Source organism: Stenella coeruleoalba, assembly GCF_951394435.1.
Source record: "Stenella coeruleoalba genome assembly, chromosome: 15".
Classification (NCBI taxonomy): Eukaryota; Metazoa; Chordata; class Mammalia; order Artiodactyla; family Delphinidae; genus Stenella; species Stenella coeruleoalba.
In genome coordinates this window covers 49,099,019-49,124,850 of record NC_137161.1, presented here as the reverse complement: position 1 = coordinate 49,124,850, position 25,832 = coordinate 49,099,019, and the positions used below count along the sequence as shown (strand labels likewise).

Here is a 25,832-nt window from a genome sequence, read left to right as displayed (position 1 = left end):
CCTAAGATTCCGCGAGGCTCCCCTCAGGACCCGGAGCTTCTCTGCCCGCAACTGTGACGTCAGTCCGCCTGCTCCCCAAAGACCACACCTGCGCGGGGTCCAGACTTTTGAGGCTTGTTTATTGACATGCGCAGACCTAGACCCGGGGCACAGAACTCAGCGGTACTTTTCTGTCAGCACTACCGCCAGGCCCGTCAGGAACTTATCCCACACCACCTGCATCTCCACCGTGAACTCGCCCTGCAGGTGGGAGGCCAGCACCACCTGGAAACACTGGATCAGCAGCTGCGGGAGAAAAGGCCGGTGAGAAGAGCTCTGTCCTCGCCAATTCCTTGCCGAATGCCTCCCCACCTCGGCTGCGCGCGCGAACCCTGCTACGTCCCGGGGTGGCTCACTGGGAAGTTGGTGGGGTCCACGCGCAGCACATGTGCGTGCAGGTCGGCAAGCGGGCTCAGGGCCGCGCGCAGGTTGTCCATGTGCCGGACGGCCACTCCCACCGCCTCGAGCACACGTTGTCCGTGGCTCAGCAGCTGCACCTCGTCAGGGCGGTCGCCCAGGTGCTTAAAGTAGGTCTTGGTGCTGGGGTACACCGTGAAGAGCCTGCGGGAGCAAGGGTGAAGAGGGAGGGCGGTCCCTCCAGCGTCTGCGCCGCCCAGACCCCGCGAACCCCCGGTCAGGCCCGCCCCCCTCCCGACTCAGGCCCAACACCCCAGTCTCCGCCTCGCTACGATTCTGGAGACCCAGCCCCAACCCACCTGAGCAGAAGCTCCGCCCCGAAGGGCGCCTCGTGGCCGGCGATCAGGTCCCAGACCTGTGCTACTTGGGCGCGCTCCTGGGCGCTGAGCATGGCGTTGGCGTGGCTGCTCTGGGTGCCGCGCCCGCAGTCCCGGCCTCCTTATAGCGGCCCTGCCCCCCGGCGCCCTGCCCGCCCTTATCTTCAGGAGCGCGGCGGGAACCTGGGGACCCTGGTTGCCAACCCAGGTCCCTGTCACCGCGGAGGAACTGAATCACGCCGCGCGCGCGCGCGCGCGCGCGTGTGTGTGTGTGTGTGTGTGTGTGTGTGTGTCTTGGCTGCAGACTTCAGGGGGATCTACAATTATTCCACAGGGAGCTGATGGAGGGATTGGGAGAAAGAGCGCGGAGGGCCAGGAGGTGTCAAGGGTCCTCTCAGTGCCTGAGCTGTGACAACAAGCTTTGAGGAAAGGCCCCTGAGTCCCTACACATACCCTACACATACACACAATACGCTGACTGAAGCGACAGACTGGGTGATTTGGGAGGCGGGAAAGAGGCACAAACTCAGGTCTGACCCGAGAAAACGGCGTGGGCGGTCCTGGGCTGTTCTGCTCCCTCCGGTCGCGACTCTGGGGTCCTCAGGACCAAGGACCGCCCCCAAAGCACCCTGGGAGTGACCTCCAGGCCGGGGGTGACACTAGGGTGGGCAGTGTTCCTGCGAAGCCTCCATTCCCTCCCTTCATTCTCCTCCGCTTCCCCCAATACTGAGACGCACAACCAGGCTCCCTCCATCCTCATCCATTTATTGGGGGTCCCGGGTGGAATCGTAAGAGGGTGCAGGGGAAGGGGAGGGCTCGAAGCCTGCCCTGGGGGTCGGGAGGCATCCTCAGCGGTACTTCTCGGTCAGGACGCGGGACACGATGGACAGGAACTTGTCCCAGGCGGCGTGCGCGTCGGCCGTGAAGTCAGCGGGGAAGTGCGAGGCCACCGTGACCAGCAGGCAGTGGGACAGCAGCTGGGGCGACAGGGTGGCTCAGGGCGGGCGCGGCGCGAGCGGCGGGCACCCAGCCCCGTCCCCGGACCCCGCCCCGCCCCGGGCCCCGCCCCGCGCCCACCTTGAAGTTGACCGGGTCCACGCGCAGCACGTAGGCGTGCAGCTCGCTCAGCTTGGAGAGGGCGCCCGCCACGTTGTCGATGCTCTTGACCGCGTCGCCCACGGCGGCCACCACCTTGGAGCCGTGCGCGCGCAGCTGCGCGGAGCCCGCGTGCAGGTCGAAGTGCGGGAAGTAGGTCTTGGTCTGGGGGTAGCTGGAGAAGAGCCTGCGGGCGGGGCGGGCCGGGCCGGGACACGTCACGTTTGCACGCGGGAGTTAAAACGTAAATATTAGGGCAAAAAGTGCAACTTGACCCCAATATGAACATTTTAAAGACACACAGGATCGGTATCGCGGACTTCAGCTGTTGCCCCAGCTCCAGTATGGCCCGGCCCACCTCACCCTCACCGCCCTGTCCTCCAGTCATTCGTTCCATCCTTCACTCACTCATTCAATCAACAATGATTGTGGAGACCTGGGTGCTGGGCGCTGAGGGAGGGACACGATCGACCCTCGTTACCCTCCCCATGCCCCTTCTCTTGCTCGCTGACCGCCGAGCACCCGCCTCACCGCTGCTCGTGCTCACTGAACCTGCATATGTGCCCTCCTCACTGACCCTCCTCACTGCCCCCTCCTCACTGTCCCTCCTCACTGTCCCCTCCTCACTGACCCTCCTCACTGCCCCCTCCTCACTGACCCTCCTCACTGTCCCCTCCTCACTGACCCTCCTCACTGTCCCTCCTCACTGACCCTCCTCACTGACCCTCCTCACTGTCCCCTCCTCACTGTCCCTCCTCACTGACCCCTCCTCACTGACCCTCTTCACTGTCCCCTCCTCACTGTCCCTCCTCACTGTCCCCTCCTCACTGACCCTCCTCACTGACCCTCCTCACTGTCCCCTCCTCACTGCCCCCTCCTCACTGACCCTCCTCACTGACGCTCCTTGCTGACCTATCCTCCCTGACCCCTCCTACTGACCCCTGTCCTCAGTGACCCACACTGTCCCCTACCAGGCTCCATCCCAGCCCAACTGGTGCTCACCTCTCCAGGGCCTCGGTGCCGATGATGTCTGCCTGTGTGGAGATCTTGCCCCACATGGACACGATGATGGTCCTCTCAGCCCTGGTCAGAGACATGGTGGCGGCTGAGTGGGAGCTGGGTATGCTGAGAACTGGTGTCCGTGGTGCTCAGCCCCCAGGGTCCCCTTATATATGTGGAGCCAGGGTGGGGGCCAGGCTGTGGTCATCGCTGGGAGAGGGGAGGGGGCCATGGGGGGTGGGTCTCTTATCAGATCCAGTGACAGTGGGCAGTCAGGGCCCGGTGGGCCTGGTGGGGTGAGGGGCTATCACTCCGGCTGCCCTTGCTGGGCCTTAAAGGGGGCGTTGGCCGCAGCCTGACCAGACTCCAGGGGAGATAGGGGCCCAGGCAGCCCAGTGCTGCACTGCCCTTGTCCATTTCAGAATCACAAAATGGGAGAAGCCAGAGGAGCAGTGCCCACACACCCTCCTCGGCTGGCCTGTGCCCGTGCTGCCTGCATTGCTCCTCGGTGGGTCCTGTGGCTGGACCCACATGCCAGCATCCCCCCCGCACCCCCCTCCCCCACAGACACTGGCTCTAGGATCCCTGGGTTTCCTCCAAGAAAGCAATGGTTTTGCCAAGTGGGCCCTGAGGAGGGAGGTACTGACTGGTTCTGTTCCTGAAAAGCTGGAGGAGGTGGCTGGTCAATAAGAGAATCCTAATATCATGTGCTTTTGGGGACTACTCTGTTGTTCACCACGTTATTATTTCAACATACAATACAGTTGATTTTTTTAAATGTACTGCTCTGTGAATTTTGACATGTGTGTAGATTTGTGTAACCCCACCACGGTCAGGACACACAACAGTTCTATCAGCCCCAAAACTCCCACAGGCTGCCCCTTTGCAGTCTCACCTTCCTCTGTCCCCTAAACCCAGACAACCACTATAATTCTGTCTTTTTCAAGAATATCCTATAAATGGAACCATACGGCATGTCATCTTGTAGGACTGGCTTCTTTTACTTAGAATAATACCCTTGAGATCCATGCATGTTATTGCCGGTATCAGTAGTTGGCTTCCTTTTATTGCAGAGTAGTACTCCACGGTACTAATGTTCATTCATTCTCCCACTCAAACATGTGGGCTTTTTCCAGTTTGGGGCTATTACAAATAAAGCTGCTATGAACATTCTTGTGTAGGTCTTTATGTGAACATAAGTTTTTATTTCTCTAGGATGATACCATATCTAGGAGTAGGATTGTTGGTTCATGTACTAACTGTATGTTTAACTTTGTAAGAAACCACTAAACTGTTTTCCAGAGTGGCTTTACCGTTTTGCATTCCACTCAGCAATGAAGGGAAGTCCTAGTGTCCGTGCATCTTTGTCAGAATCTTTACATGTTAGTCGTTCTGATGGTTGTGAGAAAATATATCATTGTGACTTCAATTTGTGTTTCCCTGATGGCCAGTGATGTGCAGCATCTTTTCATGGGCTTATTTGCCATCCATGTATTCTCTTTTTAATTTATTTATTTATTTATTTATTTATTTATTTTTGGCTGCGTTAGGTCTTTGCTGCTGTGCACAGGCTTTCTCTAGTTGTGGTGAGCAGGGGCTACTCTTCATTGCGGTGCACGGGCTTCTCATTGCGGTGGCTTCTCTTGTTGCGGAGCACTGGCTCTAGGCATGCAGGCTTCAGTAGTTGTGGCTCGCAGGCTCTAGAGCGCAGGCTCAGTAGTTGTGGCGCATGGGCTTAGTTGCTCCGCTGCATGTGGGATCTTCCCGGACCAGGGCTCGAACCTGTGTCCCCTGCATTGGCAGGCGGATTCTTAACCACCGCACCACCAGGGAAGTCCCATATATTCTCTTTGGTGAAATATCTCTTCTGGTCTTTTGACCATTTTAAAATTGGGTTGTTTGTTTTCTTATTGTTGAATTTTGAGAGTTCTGTATATATTCTGGGTGCAATCATTTGTCAGATATGCAATTTGCAAATATTTCCTCCTAGTTTGTAGCTTGTCACTTCATTTTCTTAATAGTGTCATTTGCGGAGCCGAAGTTTTATTTTTTATTAATTAATTAATTAATTTTTTTGCGGTACGTGGGCCTCTCACTGTTGTGGCCTCTCCCGTTGCAGAGCACAGGCTCCGGACGCACAGGCTCAGCGGCCATGGCTCACGGGCCCAGCCACTCCGCGGCATGTGGGATCTCCCCGGACCGGGGCACGAACCCATGTCCCCTGCATCAGCAGGCGCACTCTCAACCACTGCGCCACCAGGGAAGCCCCAAAGTTTTATTTTTGATGAAGTCTAATTTATCAAGTTTTCCTCTTAAGATTCATGTTTTTAGAGTCATGCCTGAGAATTCTTTGCCTAATCCCAGGTCACAGAGACTTTTATCTATGGTTTCTTCTAAATGTTTCATAGTTTATATTTTACACTTAGATCCATGATCCATTTTGAGATAATTTTTGTATGAAGTGTGAGGTTTATGTCCAGGTTTTTTTTCTTTGCCTATGAGTGTTCAATTTTTCTAGCACCTTTTGTTGAAAACACTATACTTTCTCTATTGAATTGCCTTCTCTAATTCATTTGTAAAAGATTAATTTGACATATTTCTACAGGTCTATTTCTGTACTCTCTATTTTGTTCCATTGATCTATGTGTCTATCCTTCACCAAAATCACACTGTGTTTATTACTGTAAACTTTATGTTCGGTCTTAAAATTAGATCCTGTCCCAAGAATGGGAGAAAACATTTGCAAATCATACATCTGATAAGCGACTGATCCACAATATAAAAAAACTTACAACTGAAAAATAGAGACAAAAAACTAATTGAAAACTGGGCAAAGGACTTTAATAGACAATACTCTAAAGAAAACATACAGATGTCCAATAAGCACATGAAGAGATGCTCAGCATCGTTACTCATTAGGGAAATGCAAATCAAAACCAAACAGAGCACACTCACTAAGATGGCTATAATCAAAACCCCTAACCCTGAACTCTAACCCTAACCTTACCTACACCTATTAGAATGGCTATATTTAAAAGACAAATAACAAGTGTTGGTGAGGAGGTGGTGAAATTGGAATCTTTAGACACTGCTGGTGGGAATGTAAAATGGTGCAGCTACTGTAGAAGACAGCCTGGCAGCTCCTCAAAAGGTTAAACATAGAGTTCCCATATGACCCAGCAATTCCATTCCTTAGTATATACCCAATAAAATGAAAACATACATCCACTCAAAAACTTGTACTGTGTTCGTAGCACCAACCACTATTTATAATAGCCAAAAAGTGCAAAAAACCCAAATGTCCTTCAACTGATGAATGGCTGAATCAAACATGGTATAATCTATGCAATGGAATAGTATTCCATCAAAAAAAGGAACAAAGCTGGTACATGAATGAACCTTGAAAAAATACATATTGTGGGACTTCCCTGGTGGCACAGTGGTTAAGAATCCACCTGCCAATGCAGGGGACACAGGTTTGATCCCTGGTCTGGGAAGATCCCACATGCCGTGGAGCTAAGCCCATGTGCCACAACTCCTGAGCCTGTGCTCTAGAGCCCACGAGCCACAACTACTGAAGCCCACACACCCTAAAGCCCACATGCCGCAACTGCTGAGCCTACCTGCCACAACTACTGAAGCCCACGTTCTCTAGGTCCCGTGTACTGCAACTACTGAGCCTGAGTGCTGCAACTACTGAAGCCCGCAGGCCTAGAGCCAGTGCTCCACAACAAGAGAAGCCACCACAATGAGAAGCCCGCGCACCACAACGAAGAGTAGCCTCTACTTGCTGCAACTAGAGAAAGCCCGAATGCAGCAACAAAGACCCACCACAGACAAAAAAAAAAAAAAAATTAAAAATACATATTGTATGATTCCATTTATATATATGTCAAGGACAGGCAAATCCTTAGAGACAGAAAGTAGATTAGGTTGTCTGGGGCCGGGGTAGTTGGGGGGTGTGACTGCTAATGCGGATGGGTTTCCTTTTGGGGTGATGCAAACGTTCTAAAATTGTGCTGATGGCTGCAAAACTCTCTGAATATACTAAAACCCGCGGAATTGCACACTTTAAATGGGTGGAATATATGGTATGTGAATTTTATCTCAATAAAGGTGTTAAAAGACTGGGTGATGTCATTCCTCCCTCATTATTCTTTTCCAAAATGGTTTTGGTGATTCTGGTTCCTTTGCCTTTCCGTATGAATTTTGGAGTTAGTCAAAGAGTTATCTGCACAAAAGCCTATTAGACTTTTTACAGAATGGGTAAACGTTTCCCACGTGGAGAGTTCTGATCACAGATATTTTGCTGAACTATTCTTAGAGAAAATTGTGAGGCTCAGACAAGCCCTCTGATTGGAAAATGTGTACAAGAATAAGCAAGGATTGAGCACCTTCTGTATGCCAGACACTGTGCTTAGCACGTTATTGTGCCACGATGTTGGTCTCTTCTACGTCCAAGCCGGGCTTGATGGGAGTGTGGAGGTTTGAATGCAGGAGCTGAGTCCGATGGATACCTCCCCACTGCTGAGCAGAGAGGGCGGGGATCTCACCTGGGCTGTTGGTGCCTGTCTGTGGCCTGGAGGTAGAGTCTGCCTTCATGGAAGCCCCTTCCCGGTCTCTCCCTACTTACATTTCACAGCTGTGCCCCTCTTCTCCTGTGACAGGGTCACCCTCTCCCAGGGAGGTGCCCACCCTCCACTGGCCTTAGGCTTCTTGCTACCTCTCCTGGCAGTGCTGACTCCAGGGCCCCAGGTGTTCACAGGGAGTGTGGCTTTGTCTCTCTGGGTTCGTTCCAGAATGGGATGAGCCTGGTCCTCCCCAGTCACCTCTGGCTGTTGCTTGGTTCAGAAGGAAACTCCAGGGCCACCACCAGCATATGGGCCTTCCGTAAGGGTATGTAAGCCTGATCCTGAGGCTTCAGCTCCTAGAAAGCAGAAGTGTCAGCAGGGAGACCGGCAGAGACAGATGGACAGACTGGCAGAGAAAACAGACTGAGCGAGGGAGACAGAGGAGGCTGAGCGCCAGGTGGAAGGTCACGCAGAGGGAGGGAGTCTGGAGGTCCTGGGTGAGGCTGGAGCTGGCCTGCCAGGTGAAGGTATTAAGTCTGCCAGAGGGGGAGGCACAGTAGGGTCTCAGTGAGGGATGTGTCTGGGAGAAGCCCCCCAGCTGCAGTGTCTGGCGTCTGTGGCCAGGAGCCAGTGTGGGAGGTAATGAGTGTGGACTCTAGGCCTCCCACTATGGGGCCGGTCCTCCCCTCCTCTCTGGCCTCAGGGCCTCCTGTTTCTCTCCCGGCAGCACCTCCCCCCATCCTTGGCCTCCATAAGAGAGGGAGCCACAGGAAGCCACTTTGCTTCTGAAACTACCAAGCCCTGCAAAGCATTGGTGTGGGCAGGAGCCCTTTTCTTTTTTTACTTTTTTCATTGTAAAATATAGCACAAGATTACATCATAGCCTAATGAATTATGTCATAGCCTAATTAATTATTATAAGGCACATATTCAGCAACCCAATCCTCCCCAAAGGTGACCCCTACCCTGACTTAGCTTCTTGCTTTTCAATAACTTAAAAAAAAATTATTTACTTATTTATTTAGTTTTGGCTGCGTTGGGTCTTTGTTGCAGTGTGTGGGCTTCTCACTGCGGTGGCTTCTCTTGTTGAGGAGTACAGACTCTAGGCTCACGAGCTTCAGTAGTTGTGGCTCATGGGCTCTAGAGCACAGGCTCAGTAGTTGTGGCGCACGGGCTTAGTTGCTCTGCGGCAGGTGAGATCTTCCCGGACCAGGGCTCGAACCTGGGTCCCCTGCATTGGCAGGCAGATTCTTTTTCTTTTTTTTAGTACTTTCTTTTTTTTTTTTAAGATTTTATTTATTTATTTATTTATTTATTTATTTATTTTATTGGCTGCGTTGGGTCTTCCGTTGCTGTGCGCTGGCTTTCTCTAGTTGCAGCATGCGGGGGCTACTCTTCGTTGCGGTGCGAGGGCTTTTCATTGCAGTGGCTTCTCTTGTTGTGGAGCACAAGCTCTAAGGCACGCAGGCTTCAGTAGTTGTGGCACACGGGCTTAGTTGCTCTGCGGTATGTGGGATCTTCCTGGACCAGAGCTCGAACCCGTGTCCCCTGCATTGGCAGGCGAATTCTTAACCACTGTGCCACCAGGGAAGCCCAGGCGGATTCTTAACCACTGTGCCACCAGGGAAGTCCCTCAATAACTTTTTACTACCCAAATATGTGTCCTTAGGCACTTTAGTTGGTTTTGCCTGATTTTGGCCTTCAGGTACATGAAACAGTACAGTGTCTTCTGTCAGCCATGTTTGTGACATGCCAGAGATGCTGTGGGTGTTCATTGTCATCTCTGTGTTGTATTTCCTTGTAGGAATATATCACAAAGTTACACAGGGTACTGGGGAATGGACATTGGGGTTTTTTAGTTCTTGGTTGCTGTGAATGATGCTGCAGTGAACGTTCTGTCAGATATATTCCTAGGGGCGGGGCTGCTGGGTCTAGGGCATGGGAATTCTCAGCTTCAGTAGTTAATGCCAGACCGCTTTCTGGAGCAGCTGTACCACCTTGCATTCCCCTAGTGATGGTTGAGTTCCTCGTTCTTCACATCCTTACAAACGTTTGCTGTGGTAGGTTTCCTGGTCTCAAATTTTAGCTATTCTGGTGGGTGTGTATTAGTTTCTCACATGGTCTTAATTTGCACTTTCCTAACGCTGATGAGCTTGGGCCCCTGTTCACATATTTGCTGTCCTTTGGATTTCCTCTTTTTTTTTTTTTTTTTTTTTGCGGTACGCGGGCCTATGGGTCACGGGCCTAGCCGCTCCGCGGCATGCGGGATCTTCCCGGACCGGGGCACGAACCCGTGTCCCCTGCATCAGCAGGCAGACTCCCAACCACCGCGCCACCAGGGAAGCCCTGGATTTCCTCTTTTTTGAAGTTTCCAAGTCATGGCCATTTTTCTACTGTGTTGCCAGTCTTATTGATTTATAGGAATTTTAAAAATATTCTGGATATAAGTTCTTGTCAGTTTCACGTGTCTTATATCCCCCAGGTCTGTACCTTGCCTGCACGCTCTTAGCACTGTTTTTGAATGGAAGTTTATAATTTTAATGCAATAAAATTTAGTGATTTTTAAAATTGGGTTTAAAAATGTTGTACCTTTCGGGCTTCCCTGGTGGCGCAGTGGTTGAGAGTCCGCCTGCCGATGCAGGGGACACGGGGTCGTGCCCCAGTCTGGGAGGATCCCACATGCCACGGAGCGGCTGGGCCCGTGGGCCATGGCCACTCACTGAGCCTGCGCGTCCGGAGCCTGTGCTCCGCAACGGGAGAGGCCACAACAGTGAGAGGCCCGCGTACCGCAAAAAAAAAAAAAAGTGTTGTACCTTTCTATACACAACAGCCAAAAGGTGGAAACAACCCAAATGTCCATCAGTGGAGGAATGGATCAACAAATCATGATACTTCCGTACAATGAGATATTATTCAGCCATAAAAATGAAGCACCAACACACCCTGACATGGATGAACCTTGAGAACATGATATTAAGTGAAAGAGGCCAGACGTGAAAGGCCACATATTGTGTGATTCTACTTATATGAAGCATCCAGAACGGGCAAATCCAAAGAGACAGGAAGTGGATGAGTGGGTGCCAGGGGCTGCGGGGAGGGCAGTGGGGAGGATGGGGAATGATGAAAATATTCTGGAACTAGTTAGTGATGATGGTTGCGTCCATTACGAATATACGAAACGTCACCGAATTAACTGTTCACTTTCAAATGGTTAATTTTACGTTGTGCAAATTTTACCTCAAGTTTTTAAGCAAGTGGAATAAGCGTTGGACTGAAGGCTTCCGTGAAGTGAACCTTCTGTATTACGTTTCTAAGAACTTTACTGTTTGGTCCTTTGAGCTGGGCAACAGTCCACCTTGGACTGATTTTGTGTGGTGTGAGGTAAGGTCTGTTGTGTGGCCCTAGCTAACATTTACCAAGTGCTTTCTAAGTCCTGGGCATAGACCGATACTCTTCCTGTTGGGTATTTGACCCTCACAGCTCTGTGAGAGAAGTTTTATTTTATTATCATGACATATTTTAAGGTAAGGAAACAGAGGCTCGGGAAGGTTATGAAACACGTTCAGTTTCAGTAGAGGGGGACCAGCCCCAGTGGGCAGAGGAGACCAAGGTTTGTTGTGGGCAAGGTCTTCTGTCTCTGGGCCTTGCATTCCCCGCCTGAAACAAGAGGAGCCTGAGCTTGTGCAGGACTTCAGGGTGCTGAAACCTCCTGGCCTCTGGGCCGAATTCCAAGCCCCAGGCTTGTTCTGAGCTTGTGCAGTTGGGCCTGAGTTCAGAGGGCCCTGGTCTCAGCAGAAGACGGAGGAGGGATCTGCATACCCTCACCCAAAAGCAGCCCCGGGTGACCCTGGGCAGGGTCAGGTACCTTGTGAGCCCCATTTTCCCTGGTTTAACCTCGGGTGGGGGTTAGAATAGCCTCCACCACACTCCTAAGAGGGATGAGCTGTCACCATGTGACCTTGGGACACAGCAGCATGAATTCAAGATTATTGTGGTTCCTATTGTAGGTGAATGATTCTTTCTGGGCAGAGATGGTGGAGATGTCAACGTGGGTCTGAGATAGGGTCTGTGAGCCCCGCCTGGCCCTCTGGCAGTCTGTGGTGGCTCTATCAGGCCCAGACCAAGTGGCAGGACTGATAAGGCCTGGCCGTCCAAGGAGCCTCTTTGCCCTGCCCCGGGGAGTGGGGGGAGAACCCAGGCTGGGAGGAAAGGTCAAGAGTTTCTGTTTCCAAGAATCCACTTACCTTCCAAAAAGCAGGTTACTAAAGAGAGTTATTTAAATTTAAAATGAGGACTTAGAGGTGTGGGGTGCTGGCAGGGAGGAGTCTGAGGACATACCCTGCAGTGAGCAGAGGCTGGGCCTGGGCACATCATTGTTCAGGAGACCATTTGTTCCCACTGCTGTTACTGGTGGGGAACCTGAGGCCCAAAGTAGGGCCAGCCTACCCTCGGTCCCTCTGGCTGCCGGCACCAGGCTGGATTGGCCAGGGAGTGACCGTGAGCCCTGGTTTCCCTAACAGCCCAGTGAGGCAGACAGACAGACAGACATGGACTGAGATGCTGCCAGTGAAGGTGATGTGGGACTCGGACCCCGCTTCCTCCAGTCCAGTCCTCCGGCAGCCCTGCACCTGGGCCTTGGGAAGGGTTGTATCTAGGACCCCTGGGAGCGGGGATCCTGGTGAGCTCCCATCACCATTCATGGATTCCAGTGCTTGTTACAATAAAAAGACATTAGCCACACAGCCAGAAAAATAAACGATGGATACTTTTGTGAAGGTTGCTAGTGGGGAGAGGGCTCTGAGTGGGTAATTGAGGAATGATGGTTTCTCCATGTCTGGGCCTTCCCCCAGCCCAAGGACAGCCAGGTTCTGGGGCCATAGGACCATCCAATGGGGCAGCAGCATGTCCAGGGAAGTTGGAGGAAGGAGGCCTGAGTCAGAGTCCTGGTTCTTATGTCTGGGCACCCGCAGATTCCCAGCACCCCTGTGGGGAGGCCCCCATTACCACAGCTAGCCCATCTACCCAGCTCTCCCAACCTCACATCCTGCTCCTTTGCCCTTGTCTCCATTCTGGGGACATTCATGGGAACTGGGGGAGAACTCAGAAAACTTTTGATGATACATAAAATCAATATATTCTAGACTGGGAAAAAGGCTTGCAGAATCTGTAACAGAGGGTAACTAACCCTCACAAAATAAAAATACATCAAAGAAGGACAAACAACCCAAAAGGAAACATGAAGGCAATTCTTAGGCTCTGGCAAATAATCAAGTGATACAGTTAGTTCTTCTCCTCAGTAACAAAAAAATGCAACATAACACACTATTTCCTTTTTTTTGAAATTTTGGGAAAAAATAAAGTCCATGCTATGCAGCCCTGGGCAGGGCAATATGTTGGTGGGCAACGTCTGAGACATTTCAGATGCATGTACCCGTTATCCTGGCAGATTCAACCCATGAATCTGTCCTGCAAAATACACGTTTGTGTCATCTTCAGTGCAAGAGGTTACTTTGGCAATGAAAATCTCATTCCTTAGCCCATTGGTTACTTTCTCATGCATCTGATGTGCTTGAAAAGATTTGGAAACAGTTGCAGTAGACTGTTCACTACAGTAATCTCCGGGGGAAGACTGGGATGGGGTGGGTGGGGTGATTTTTTTTTACTTTTTAAAAACAGCTGTACTGTGAGATAGAATTCACGTATCATACATTCCACCCATTCAAAGTGTGCAGTTCAGCGGGTTTTAGTATATTCAGAGAGTTATGTGACCATCACCACAATGTTAGAACACTTTCATCACCCAAAAGAAACCCCATCCCCATTAGCAGTCACACCCCCCCAACTACCCCAGCCCCAGACAACCTAATCTACTTTCTGTCTCTAAGGATTTGCCTATTCTGGACATTTATATAAATGGAATCATACAGTATCTATTTTTTCAAGGCTCACTCATGTATCGTACTTTGTTCCTTTTTATGACTGAATACTGTTCCATTGCATAGATTATACCTTATTGGATTCACCTATTCATCAGTTGGAGGACAGTTGGGTTGTTTGCACTTTTTGGCTATTATGAATAGTGGTGCTATGAACACAGTACAAGTTTTTGAGTGGATGTATGTTTTAATTTTATTGGGTACTCTATGTTTAACCTTTTGAGGAACTGCTAGGCTGTCTTCCACAGTAGCTGCATCATTTTACATTCCCACCAGCAGTGTCTCAAGATACCAATTTCACCAACACTTGTCATTTTTCTTTTGGATTATAGCCATCCTAGTGGGTGTGATGTGTTCTCTTTCTGGTTTTGATTTGCGTTTGTCTAACGAGGAATGATGTTTGAGCATCTTTTCACGTACTTCCAGGCTACTTGTCTATATTCCTTGGGGAAATATCTATTCACATCTTTTGCTCACTTCTCAGTTGGCTACTTGTCTTTTTCTTGTAGAGTTGTAAGAGTTTAAAATATATATATTCTGGATACAATTCCCTCATCAGATATATGACTTGCAAACATTTTCTCACGGTTCGTGAGCGCTGTTTTAACTTTGTTGGTCTTGTCCTTTGAAGCACAAAATTTCGCAACTCTATTCAGGACAATTAACTTCTTCTTCGGTTGCTCGTGCACTTGGTGTCGTATTTAAGAAACCTCTGCCTAGCCCCAGGTCACGAGGACTTAACCCCCGTGTTTTCTCCTAAGAGTTTTACAGAGTCAGCTCTTACATTTAGGTCCGTGATCCACTGAAGTAATTTTTTTTTTTTACTTTTTTATTTTAGTCCTTTATGTTTCTAAGAAAGAACTTTCTGCCCAAAGCAAGTGTTCCTTTTATAACGAATAAAGCAACATTTAGAGAAAGATTCCTTGAACCGTACGACTAACCCAGCCACACAGTCCCGCTAGCCTTCCCGCTGGCTCTTCTCCCCACTCCACAAAGGGGCCGCCTCCCGCATGCGCACGAGCACAACACCCAGAGACGGCCTCGCGCCTGCGCACACGGCAGCCTGCGCCTGCGCAAACGCCTTCGGTCCGCGCGCAAGCATTTTATGCGCGTTTGCCCCGTGCTGTTGCGCGAATCTCGCGAGCGTTGCCGGCCGCGTTAGGGGTAGCCTGGTTTGCGTCACTGTCGCGCGGGAGACGTCTGCTTGGCTCCCCTCGGCCCCCGCCCCCAACCAGTCCTTAGAGCGCTCTGTTCCGCGTCCCCGGCCCGTCCACCTGGGGGTCCCCACCGCCCCCCACCCCCGTCCCGTCCCGGCCTTGGCCCCGGCCCGACCCCTCCCCAGGCCCCCGGCGGGATGGGGGACAACACCAGCCCCATCAGCGTGATTCTGGTGAGCTCGGGGAGCCGGGGCAATAAGCTGCTGTTCAGGTACCCCTTCCAGAGGAGCCAGGAGCACCCGGCGTCCCAGACAAGTAAGTGGGCGCCGGGCGGAGGGCCTGGCGCCGCCTCCCTCGCCGTTAGCGGAGAAGTCGTTTCCTTTTTCCTTCTTATCGTACGGGCGGTGCCTTCTCATCACAGAGTGTTGGGGAAGGATAGAAAAGTAAAAAGAAGCAGGGAAAAAAAAAATCACTCATAGTTTTAGCATGCCAAAGCCACTCCTGCTAACGTTTCATCGGTGTCTCTGGCCTTTTAAAAGAGCTAAAGCACCGTATGAATGTATTCAGCTTGGATTAAGTACGAAATCCAGGTACATCGGAAGTTTTCTTTGACCTCTTCCCCCCAGTTCTGCTGCTCCTCCCTCGCTTGCAGGGATCACCACTTACCATGTTCATAATTGTTCCTCCTGTACATAGACACCAAATATACCTCCATAGAAAAATAGTTTATTGCTTTGGGTTTTTTCCCCCTCTCACATAGCTGTATTGTTCTCAGTCGCTCTATTTCCATTGGGCCATCTGCCTTGGAGCATTTTCCAACCTAGTAAACAGATCACCTCCCTTTTTGGTTGTACACAGCTGCCTGGTAAGAACATGCCCTTTCCCTATGGGTGGACGTGTAGGTTACTTGCAGTTTTTCACTATCATGAATGTTCAATTTGTAATTTATGTGATTTAAAAAATTACTTTTTAAAAAAATACATTTCATTTTTGGCTGTGTTGGGTCTTCGTTGCTGCACACCGGCTTTATCTAGTCACGGCGAGCGGGGGCTGCTCTTCGTTGCGGTGCGCGGGCTTCTCATTGTGGTGGCTTCTCTTGTGGAGCACGGTCTCTAGGCACGCGGGCTTCAGTAGTTGTGGCACGTGGGCTCAGTAGTTGTGGCTCGTGGGCTCTAGAGCGCAGGCTCAGTAGTTGCAGCGCGAGGGCTTAGTTGCTCCGTGGCATGTGGGATCTTCCTGGACCAGGGCTCGAACCCGTGTCCCCTGCAGTGGCAGGCGGATTCTTAACCACTGTGCCACCAGGGAAGCCCTAAAAATTACTTTTAAATTTCTAACTGTGGTACAAAGTTTTAAAGGTACAAATGGATTTAGATTATGAAAGGAAAGTTCTTTCATCGATCCTAGCCACCCACATCCCCTTGTAGGGTCAGGTGCTGTTACCATTTTCTTGTGCATCTTTGCGAAACCTTCTGTGTAAATACAAGCATATACATGCATTGTTTTATTTTCTAAACACAAGTGAGCACACAATTCACACTGTTCTGCCCTGTTTTCATTTTCACTTTACATCTTGGATATAGATTCAGAATTATCAGAATCATGGGAGGAATTTGCTGTGATTTAGTCATCCAGTCTTCTGTTGATGGGCATTTAAGTTGTTTCCAATCTTTTGCTAATACAATGTGAATGTCCTTTATGGATATATATTTTCATTCTGCAGAATATATGATCAATTCACAGAAATGGGGTGTTCATATCCAAGGGATGATCGGCTGTGTTTTTTTGTTTTAATTTATTTAATTTATTTTATTTTTGGCTGTGTTGGGTCTTTTGTTGCTGCACGCGGGCTTTTCTCTAGCTGTGGCGAGCAGGGGCTACTCTTTGCTGCGGTGCATTGGCCTCTCATTGCGGTGGCTTCTCTTGTTGTGGAGCACGGGCTCTAGGCATGCCAGCTTCAGTAGTTGTGGCTCGTGGGCTCCAGAGCGCAGGCTCAGTAGTTGTGGTGCACGGGCTTAGTTGCTCCGTGGCATGTGGGATCCTCCCAGACCAGGGCTCGAACCTGTGTCCCCTGCACTGGCAGCCGGATTCCCAACCACTGTGCCACTAGGGAAGCCCCTCCGCTATGTATTTTTAATAGATCAGATTTTTCTATGTTTGTTAATGAGATAGGTGAAAAATTGTATCTGATAGTAGTTTTAATGGGCATTTGCCTTCCAGCTGAGAGTGATCATGTTTTCCTGTTTTCAAAGCCATTTGGATTTCCTTTTTAGTGAACCACCTATTCATAACCTTTGCCTAATTTCCTCTTGGATTGCTTGATTTTTTTTCTTTACAGATTTGAAGGAATTTTTTATATACTTAGGATAAAAATAGACCTTTTTGACAAAGCTGTACATATTTAGCCAGTTTGCCTGTGAGTTTTTTTTTTTAATAATAAATTTATTTATTTATTTATTTATTTTTGGCTGTGTTGGGTTTTCGTTTCTGTGCGCGGGCTTTCTCTAGTTGCGACGAGTGGGGGCTACTCTTCATTGCGGTGCGCGGGCTTCTCATTGTCGTGGCTTCTCTTGTTGCGGAGCACAGGCTCTAGACACGCAGGCTCAGTAGTTGTGCCTCACGGGCTTAGTTGCTCCGTGGCGTGTGGGATCTTCCCAGACCAGGGCTCGAACCCGTGTCCCCTACATTGGCAGGCAGATTCTTAACCACTGCGCCACCAGGGAAGCTGTGCCTCTGAGTTTTGATTTTTATGGAGTCAAGTTTTCAGTCTGTTCTTTAGTGGTTTCTGAGTTTTGTTACACATAGAAAAGGCTTCTGCTCTCCAAGATTATTAACGAAAGGAGTCTCTCATGTTTTCCCGTGGAATGTTTATCTTCTTGTTTTAAAAATGTGTTTCTTTTGGTGTAAGGTGAAGGCTCCTCCCTGGAGCTGGTATTTTCTGGGCACTTGCTGAGAGCTGTGTGTATGCCCCCATTTGCCTCCTGGAGCCTTGTGGGGCAGGCGCTGAGATGGATGAAGAAAGATGTGGGAACATGTGGCCCACACACGGCTAGAGAGGGGTTGGCTCAGAATCAGTATAATTTTCTCTTCCGTGTGGCTGCCTAGTCCCAGCATCATTTTATGGACTCATTCACGTTGCCCTCCTGATTAGTTTCGCTGCCTTCATGGCATACTAAATTCCCATGTTTATTTGAGTTTGTTTTCTGACTTTTCTTACCTCTCCCAATAATCTATCTATGTGTGGGTTCCACACAGATGAATTATTGTAACTTTATAGTGTGTTATACCATCAGGTAGGATTAGTCATTTATCATCACCTTTCTTCTTCAGCATCATCCTGGTGTTTCTGCTTGCTTTCCTTGTAAACATTAGCAGTGACTGTGTTAGATCCCACTCCCAAGCCATTGCTATTGTTTTGGGGGTCACATTAAACATGGTGATTAAATGGGGAAAACGGGATCTTTATGTTGAATCTTCTCATTCAGGAACATAGTCTGTCCTCTTTTCATCCTCATCACCCTTGTTAGCATTTCTGTTTTCTTCTTGGGCCTCTTGTACGTGAAAAACTTGCCTGTGATAAATGTCCTTAAGTCTCTTTTTTTTTTTTTCTTTATTTTTTGGCTGCATTGGGTCTTCGTTGCTCCGTGCGGGCTTTCTCTAGTTGAGGCGAGCAGGGGCTACTCTTCGTTGCGGTGCACGGGCTTCTCATTGCAGTGGCTTCTCTTGTTGCAGAGCACGGGCTCTAGGTGCGCGGGCTTCAGTGGTTGTGGCATGCAGGCTCAGTAGTTGTGGCTCACGGGCTCTAGAGCGCAGGCTCAGTAGTTGTGGTGCACGGGCTTAGTTGCTCCACGTCATGTGGGCTTGAACCTGTATCCCCAGCATTAGCAGGCGGATTCTTAACCACTGTGCCACCAGGGAAGTCCCTGTCCTTAAGTCTTTAAATGTTATTATTTGGGTAAGATATTGTTGTTTTTGTATATGAAGGATATTGCTGTATGGACATTTAAAAATTCTTTCTTTTACCTGTGCTTTTTCCAGCCTAGTTGCCAGCATACACTGAGAGCATGTGTGTGCGCATGTGTGCGTATATATATAAAATCCCTTTTTTTTTTAACTTAACATAGTAGCAAGAACATTTCCCATGTTATCACAGCTTCTTGGAAACTATAATTTAAAACTTTTTTTTTGTGACCGTGCCATGTGACATGCAGGATCTTGGTTCCCTGACCAGGGATTGAACCCACACCCCCTGCAGTGGAAGCATGGAGTCTTAACCACTGGGCCACCAGGGAAGTCCCAGTACCATGCTGTTTTGATTACTGTAGCTTTGTAGTATTGTCTGAAGTCTGGGAGGGTTATGCCTCCAGCTCCATTCTTTTTACTCAGGATTGCTTTGGCAATTCTGGGTCTTTTATGGTTCCATATAAATTTTAGGATTATATGTTCTAGTTCTGTGAAAAATATCATGGGTAATTTGATAGAGATTGCATTGAATCTGTAGATTGCTTTGAGTAGTATGGCCATTTTAACAATATTAGTTCTTCCAATCCAAGAGCAGAAGCCATCACTTTTAATGGTTCAACAACCTTCCTGTATGTGGATGGATCCTGTTTTCTTAGCTATTTTCCCCTTTTTGCCTTCACTCAGGTAAGCCTCGTAGCAGATATGCTGTCAACAGCACCAGAGAGCATGCCGAGGACCAGGACGGCGACTCCAGGTACGGGCTCTGCATTCACTCCGTGGCGGGCCTGGTCCTCCCATTGACCCAGATGTTTTTTCCCCTGAGGAACCCCGTGTTCTCTTTTCCACTTGGTCGGGGGTTTCAGGCAGACAGAGGTGGGGATTGTGTTGCCAGTCTCTGGCTTTCTGCCTAGTTTGGCTTTATGGTCCTGCTGTGGGCTGTGTGGTTGGTAGGGCAGGTTGGAGAACAGATGAAGCCGTGTCCCTGCAGGACATTTATCTCCCATGAGAGGAACGTGCAGGACAGCAGATTGCAGTGCTGTCCTCAGACCCTAGTCGTCAAGCACGTGTCCAGAGGTCAAATGTAGGTGCTTGGGTGCAGCACAGCCTGTCCAGGTGGTGAGGTGGCCTGAGAGCCAGGGCAGTCGTGACCCTTGCTTTTTAGGGCCCGGATGAAAGGCAGGTCCTGTTCCTTCCTGTGCATGCTACCCCTCTTCTCTCTGGGAAGTACTTTCTGGGTGGCAGCCTTGAGAAATGACCACTTCTGCCTTCTTATGTTCATTTTAAAGCTTAATGAATTGTAACTCAGGCCCAGATGAAGGAGAAAAGATTGTAAATTGCCAGTCCTGCGTGAGGTAACGTCTGTGGGAAAGTAGCTGAGGTCCCCATGCTGGGCCCTCGCCATGCAGTGCGTTAGTATGGTTTCCCTCAGTTCTCTGACATGGCACCATGCCTGCCATAGTGCTGTGTACTTCCAAGAGGGGATTGTACCCCTTTGTGTAAGGGTGTCAGGGACCTCTGGCATGACCAGTGACTGTCTAACATCCATGTGATGCTTGGGCTTGGATGCTGTTGTGTGCGCCCATTAGAGGCAAAAATGTTCCCATGGGGTTTATATGACACTTCTCTGGGAGGCAGGGATACAGTGGGGCCCTCCCATCCCCGACAGGGCGTACCTCCTGGGTGTTGGAGGTGCACAGAGCATCTGGGAGCCCCCAGAACGGGAGGGGGCAGAGTCGAGCTCTCTTCCGTGCTGTCCCTTCTTTTTTTGGCCAGGTCAGAGAAAAAGCCCTGTTCCCAAGTGTCTCAGCAGGAATGGAAGGTCTTGACTTGTCTTCCAGCTAGGCTGATTCATCTTTCTAAATGTGTTTTCTTTCTTAATCTCTAAATGTTAGTTTTTGTAGCAGCGATTTTATTGTGTTACAGTATATTTACCAGACCTTTCACCATCAAAACAAGGGAAAAGTATTTTTCTAAATTTTGGAAACAACAAACAAATATTGAGGGAATTCCCTGGCGGTCCAGTGGTTAGGACTTGGTGCTTTCACTGCCAGGGCCCAGGCTCAATCCCTGGTCAGGGAACTAAGACCCCTCAAGGCATGTGGTGTGGCCAAAACAAACAAACAAACATTGACACTTGTTTTTGTTTCAATTTGCTATTCATGGCAGTTAGGTCATGATGGACATAGCTCTGTCTTTGTGCATGTTATGTCAGCAGATGCTGTATAAAGTATAAAGCCACTCAAGTGTTTTTTCTGTCATCAGTGTGTAATATTAAGCTCTGGTGAGTGGATTTCTCTGTGGGCCAGACTTGCTCAGACAAGCAGAGTGGCCAAACAGCAGAGGGACCTCCCTGAGTGGCCACTTAGGGCAGTGTGGCTTTTAACTTGAGCAGCACCTGGCTTTCTGGTTGGCTGCTTTTGGAGACCCCGGCCTCTCTGGGCCCAAGCGGGGAAAGCGCTTTCTGTTTGGCCTTTGGATTTGGACATTTATAGTCGTGAGCTAGGCCACCACTTCTTGCCTCTGAATCTCAGTCCCCATCCCACAGCCCGGCTAACTTAGGTTCCTGGAATGGTGGCTGAGGGCCAGGGCTCAGGCCCATCTGAGGCTCTTTGTGGCAGAGCAGAGGTTTTTGGTGGAGATTTTTGGATATCACAGTAAAAAGTGAAGTCTCTGGGGTGGCGGGAGGTTGTTTTTCTATCTGTTATTGGTGTGTCCTGAGTCAGTGGGTGGCAGAGTAGAGGGAGGTGTTTGTTCAGATAGGGCGGGTAGTGTTGGCACTGGGTCAGGCTCTAGGGCAGCAGTGTTTGTTAGGTTCCACCACGCTGGGCCCTCCGTCACCCTAACTGGGCCCTCAGATGCGGCTTCCTGGGCAGAGTGAGCCACTGGGGGCTTTTGAAGAAAGCATGTAATGATTCTGGTCTAAGACACTGGAATCTTCCATCTCTGGTTTAATCACTCCAGGGAGCAGTATTCCAGGGAGGAGACACCCACAAGGGAGGCCAAGGGCTCTGGCTGTGGGGGCCGCGTGTCCCAGAATGTCTTTGATGGTATCGGTGTCAGAAGGTCTGACCGCAGCCCAGACTGTGCAAGTGGAATGGCAGCCCATTCTGACAGACCCTCTGCCTCTGGTTTGTTTGGGAGCCACAGGGCGACTTAGGACGCCTAGAAGACCACGTCAGTCCTGGAGGAAGGCTGGACACCAGCGTGACCCCCCCCAGGCTCCCCACCCTCTGGAGGGGAGAGGCTTGGGAAGTCCCGGGCTTTGTCTTGCTCGGTGCAGGTCGAGCGTAGCCAGGCCCTTGCTGCAGGTGGCTCCGAGTCACTCCTGCATCGGTTGGTGAGCCCTGCAATGTGCGAGGAGCCAGGAGCCAGTGGTCCCTCTCCTAGATCTGTTTATCCTGGAGGTGTTTGCTGTTTTGGAGTTGCAGCGGTGTGCAGCACCCTTCCCTTCTCTGAAGACGAGGGTTCTGGTGTGAAGTGCTTCCCTCCCCCTAGAGCAAGGGCCTCCTGGAGAGAAGTATCTGGTGTGGTGCCCGTTCACCACAGCTCCTCGGGAAAGCCCAGGACTCAACGCTGAGTGTTTGTCCTTGATGGGCTCTTTAGGACAGCATGCGGCCCCAGGGAGGCTGGAGCCCCTCTCAGCACAGCCTGTCCTCCGACCTGCATGATGGAGATGCTTTCCCAGGTGGAGAAATGAGCACAGGACTTGTCTGCCTTCTGGCTCCAGGTTAGACACGGTGCATCCGAGTTTCCAGAGTGGAGGCCCCGAGCCTGGGCTCTGAGATAAGAGTCTGCACTGTCCTCTCCTCCCTGCAGTGACTCTCCCTTATCTGATCCCCCACCCCCACCCCCCAGGCAGGAAGGAGACGTAAAGGTGCAGAAGAGCCTGGAAAAGGGGCAGTTTTACAGGGATCATATCCAAACTGCTCTTACCTGCACCCAGTCATTCCTCCTCCATGGTGTCCAGCCCTGTCCATCCCTCCGTCCATGTCAGTCAGTGGGTCTGCACATCTAGTGCGTCTGGAACCTTTCTTTCCTAATAAAAGCTGGAAGGTTTAAGTGTTGAGGGTAAGGGAAGGGCCCGGCAGCTGAGCTGTGAGGAGAGTGATCAATACGCTGCAATTCGTGCTTCCCCTCGGCCTTCGCACAGCACTGAGGGGTGGGGGTCCCGGGAGCTGAGGGGAGCAGCCCAGCACGCCTGGGCCGTTGGGGAGGCCCCCAGCCTGACAAGCCACGCAGGCTCCCGCAGCTTCCTCCTCTCCGGGCAGGTGCCTTGCTCCTCCTGCCTTCCCAGGCGGGCGGGGGCCAGGGTGGCAGCACGCACCTTCCGCCTTGTAGTTTTGGTGACTTTGCGACCCTAGTCTTGGGGATTGCTTCAGAAGGGAGACTGTCGGGGGACTTCCCTGGTGACGCAGTCGTTGAGAATCCGCCTGCCAGTGTGGGGGACGTGGGTTTGGTCCCTGGTCTGGGAAGATCCCACATGCCGCGGAGCAGCTAAGCCCGTGAATCACAGCTACTGAGCTTGCACTCTAGGGCCCACGTGCCACAACTGCTGAGCCCACGTGCTGCAACTACTGAAGGCCGCGCACCTAGGGCCAGTGCTCCGCAACAGGAGAGGCCACTGCAATGAGAAGCCCATACACTGCAACGAGGAGTGGCCCCCACTCGCCACAACTAGAGAAAGCCCACGCACAGCAGCAAAGACCCAATGCAGCCAAAAATAAATTAAAATATAGGGACTTCTTGGTGGTCCAGTGGTTAAGACTTCGCCTTCCAATGCAGGGGGTGCGTGTTTGATCCCTGGTCGGGGAACTAAGATCCCACATGCCTTGGGGCCAAAAAACCAAAAACATAAAACAGAAGTAATATTGTAACAAATTCAATAAAGACTTTAAAAATGGTCCACATCAAAAAATAAATAAATAAAAAATAAAGGAAAAATCTCCAATGTCCAAAAAAAAGAAGGGAGACTGTCAGAAGCTTCCAGGTCAGCAGTGGGGGCAGAGCCACCCTGCGCGCAGCTACCCCCTACCCCTGGGGCAGCAGGTCTGGTGCTGTGGCACTTGGTTAACTCTCTTCCACTCTACCTTTTTTTAATTTTAAGGTTTTCAGATGTCATTCTGGCAACAATTTTGGCAACCAAGTCTGAAATGTGTGGGCAGAAGTTTGAACTGAAGATTGATAACGTGCGTTTTGTTGGGCACCCGACGCTGCTGCAGCACGCGCTGGGCCAGGTACGCCCTCCCTGGGCTGACGCGGGCCTGTAGAAGGCAGCCCCGTGCAGCAGATCCCATCAGGTGCTTGCCTAGCTGCACCTCCTCCTGGGCCCTGAGGGCCTGGCAGAGAAGGACACAGGCGTCCTTGCCCTGGTGTCTCAGCCCCTGCTCTTAGCTTTTGCTGTTTGCGTCCAGCCTTTCTCCTGACTGTGGCCTTCTACTTTGTAGATATGATGCCGGTTTCTGCGGGGAGGCCAAGAGAACGAGTTAAGCAGCGTTTGTCAGATTCTTGAACTTTATATAAAGTGGTACAAGCATTTCTTCTTATTAAGTGATATCATAGCCAATATTGTTATTAATTTAGCTCTTACTGTTGTGCCACACCCTCTCTATGCGTTCTCTGATGGGGCCTGAATGCACTGTTGTTACCCAAGGGAATTTGCACACCAGAAGCTGCCAGTCAGTCCTTTGCACACAGTGTCACTTAGATTCTGAAGGGTTTTGATGTGACAGCACAAGACTTAGCTCCACTTACACAATCCAGAAATCCCGTGAGGGTCTGGGTTGTGGTCCTCAGATCTTCTCCATGACTAAGCCCACAGGAGGAGCTTCTGAGACATGGAGGCACCAGGGCAGGGGACCATGGCTGAGGAGACGGCTGTGGTGGCACCTATGCTGCTCAGGCAGGCTCAGCCCCACTGATGGCCTGTGGGTGACGGAGGGGAGCTTTGGCAGTACCGGCCTGGAGACATGGAGGGACAGGGATGGTGACAGGCCCGATTGAGATGGCCCAGGGACTCCTCTGCCCTCTGGTGGCAACACTTGTAGGCAGCTTGGTGTTTGGGCCCTGGGCTGGCTGGGTGCCCCAGCGGCAGCCCTGTCTCTCCTGGGTGGGAGCATTGTCCTGAGTACTTGTCCCGCCTGGGAGGACTCAAGTGGGCACGGGGGTTGGCGAGGGGAAGGGAGGGTCTGCTCAGGGAGCACTCCAGCCACTTGAGCACCTCTCCACCTTTTCTCCTCTGGGCACCTCAGCTCACTCGAGGTGACTGGGACAGTCGTGTCACTTTGGGTCACAGCACCTTCCTGCTCCTTTCTCCACTGTGACTGTCTGTCCATGCAGCCAGCACTTGCCTGTGCAAAGGCGCTGGTCGCTTATCAGAGACCTAGGGCTCTGTTTTTCTCTGGTTCTGCTGTATTCTGGAACACTTTCCCTGCCTGAAGTAATAGCTCTAAGTGCTTTTCTTGGGAGGTGGTGGCTCTCATTCACTAGAACTGTGCCTCTTTCACAGGTCTCCAAAACAGATCCATCTCCGAAGAGGGAAGCTCCCACCATGATTCTTTTTAATGTGGTATTTGCACTGAGGGTGAGTGTATAAATGGCTGAAGAGCAGATCAGGGCGGTGGGGAGGGGGTGAGAGGGCAGAGCTCATTTCCAGTGACCGTGTTGTTGACTTAGAGCTCAGACCGCTGTGGGCACGGCACTGGCCCTCCTGGGGGCTGGAAGAGTCTAACTTCATTGTTCCCTCTTTTTTCTTTTTTTTTTTAAGTAAAATATACATAACATCAAATTTACCATTTTAACCATTTTAAAGAGACATTTTGGTGGCATCTGGTAGCAGTGTTGTGTAACTATCACCACTATCCAGTTTTTGTTGCCCCAAAAGGACACCAGTTATTCCTCATTCTCTCCCCTCCCCCAGCCCCCAGAAACAACTAATGTGTTTTCTCTTTCTGTGGATGTACCTGTTCTGCATGTTTCATATAAAAGGGATCCTACAATAGGATCTCTGGTGTCTGACTTCTTTCACTTAACATAATAATTTTGAGATTCATCCATTTTTTTATAATCTTTTTTTTTTTAATTGAAGTGTGGTTGATTTACAATGTTTCAGGTGTACAGCAAAGTGATTCAGTTAGGTATATATATGAACTATCTTCAGTATCTTGTAATAATCTATAATGGAATAGAATCTGAAAAAGAATATACATGTATATCTATAGATACGTATATATCTCTACTACTATACAGTAGGGATATGTAGCAGGTCCTTGTGGGTTTTTAAAAATTATTTTTAGTTTTTTAAAAAAAAATCTTTTAATTGAATCATCCATGTTATAATGTATA

The 25,832-nt window shown here is 50.2% G+C and overlaps 3 protein-coding genes across 5 annotated transcripts in view; 1 reads left to right on the top strand and 2 right to left on the bottom strand.

Moving 5' to 3' along the window:
- Nucleotides 1–156: 156 nt before the first annotated feature.
- HBM (hemoglobin subunit mu) lies at nucleotides 157–850 on the bottom strand (the record flags this gene model as incomplete). Its single annotated transcript, XM_079944983.1, has 3 exons — nucleotides 756–850; nucleotides 396–600; nucleotides 157–285 (listed from the first exon to the last, which is right to left on the bottom strand). Exons 1-3 carry the CDS (start codon nucleotides 845–847, stop codon nucleotides 157–159), a joined length of 426 nt encoding a protein of 141 aa, XP_079801109.1. The 5' UTR covers nucleotides 848–850.
- A 614-nt stretch (nucleotides 851–1,464) lies between these two features.
- Nucleotides 1,465–2,965, bottom strand: HBZ (hemoglobin subunit zeta; the record flags this gene model as incomplete). The annotated part of the gene is made up of 3 exons (XM_079943899.1): nucleotides 1,465–1,750; nucleotides 1,851–2,055; nucleotides 2,871–2,965. 3 exons carry the CDS (start codon nucleotides 2,963–2,965, stop codon nucleotides 1,622–1,624), a joined length of 429 nt encoding a protein of 142 aa, XP_079800025.1. The 3' UTR covers nucleotides 1,465–1,621.
- Nucleotides 2,966–14,564: 11,599 nt separating this feature from the next.
- The window catches only part of NPRL3 (NPR3 like, GATOR1 complex subunit), a gene marked incomplete at its 3' end in the record, with an annotated part of 31,477 nt that continues 20,209 nt past the window's right edge, over nucleotides 14,565–25,832 (top strand). For 2 of the 3 annotated variants that reach the window (XM_079899108.1, XM_079899107.1), the window contains exons 1-4: nucleotides 14,565–14,846; nucleotides 19,176–19,245; nucleotides 23,596–23,725; nucleotides 24,997–25,071. In XM_079899108.1, coding sequence (XP_079755234.1) covers nucleotides 14,729–14,846; nucleotides 19,176–19,245; nucleotides 23,596–23,725; nucleotides 24,997–25,071 — 393 coding nt within the window. In that variant the 5' untranslated portion in view covers nucleotides 14,565–14,728. Of the gene's footprint in view, nucleotides 14,847–19,175; nucleotides 19,246–23,595; nucleotides 23,726–23,941; nucleotides 24,016–24,996; nucleotides 25,072–25,832 lie in introns of those variants that run through there. The other variant, XM_079899109.1, reaches the window with a different exon arrangement.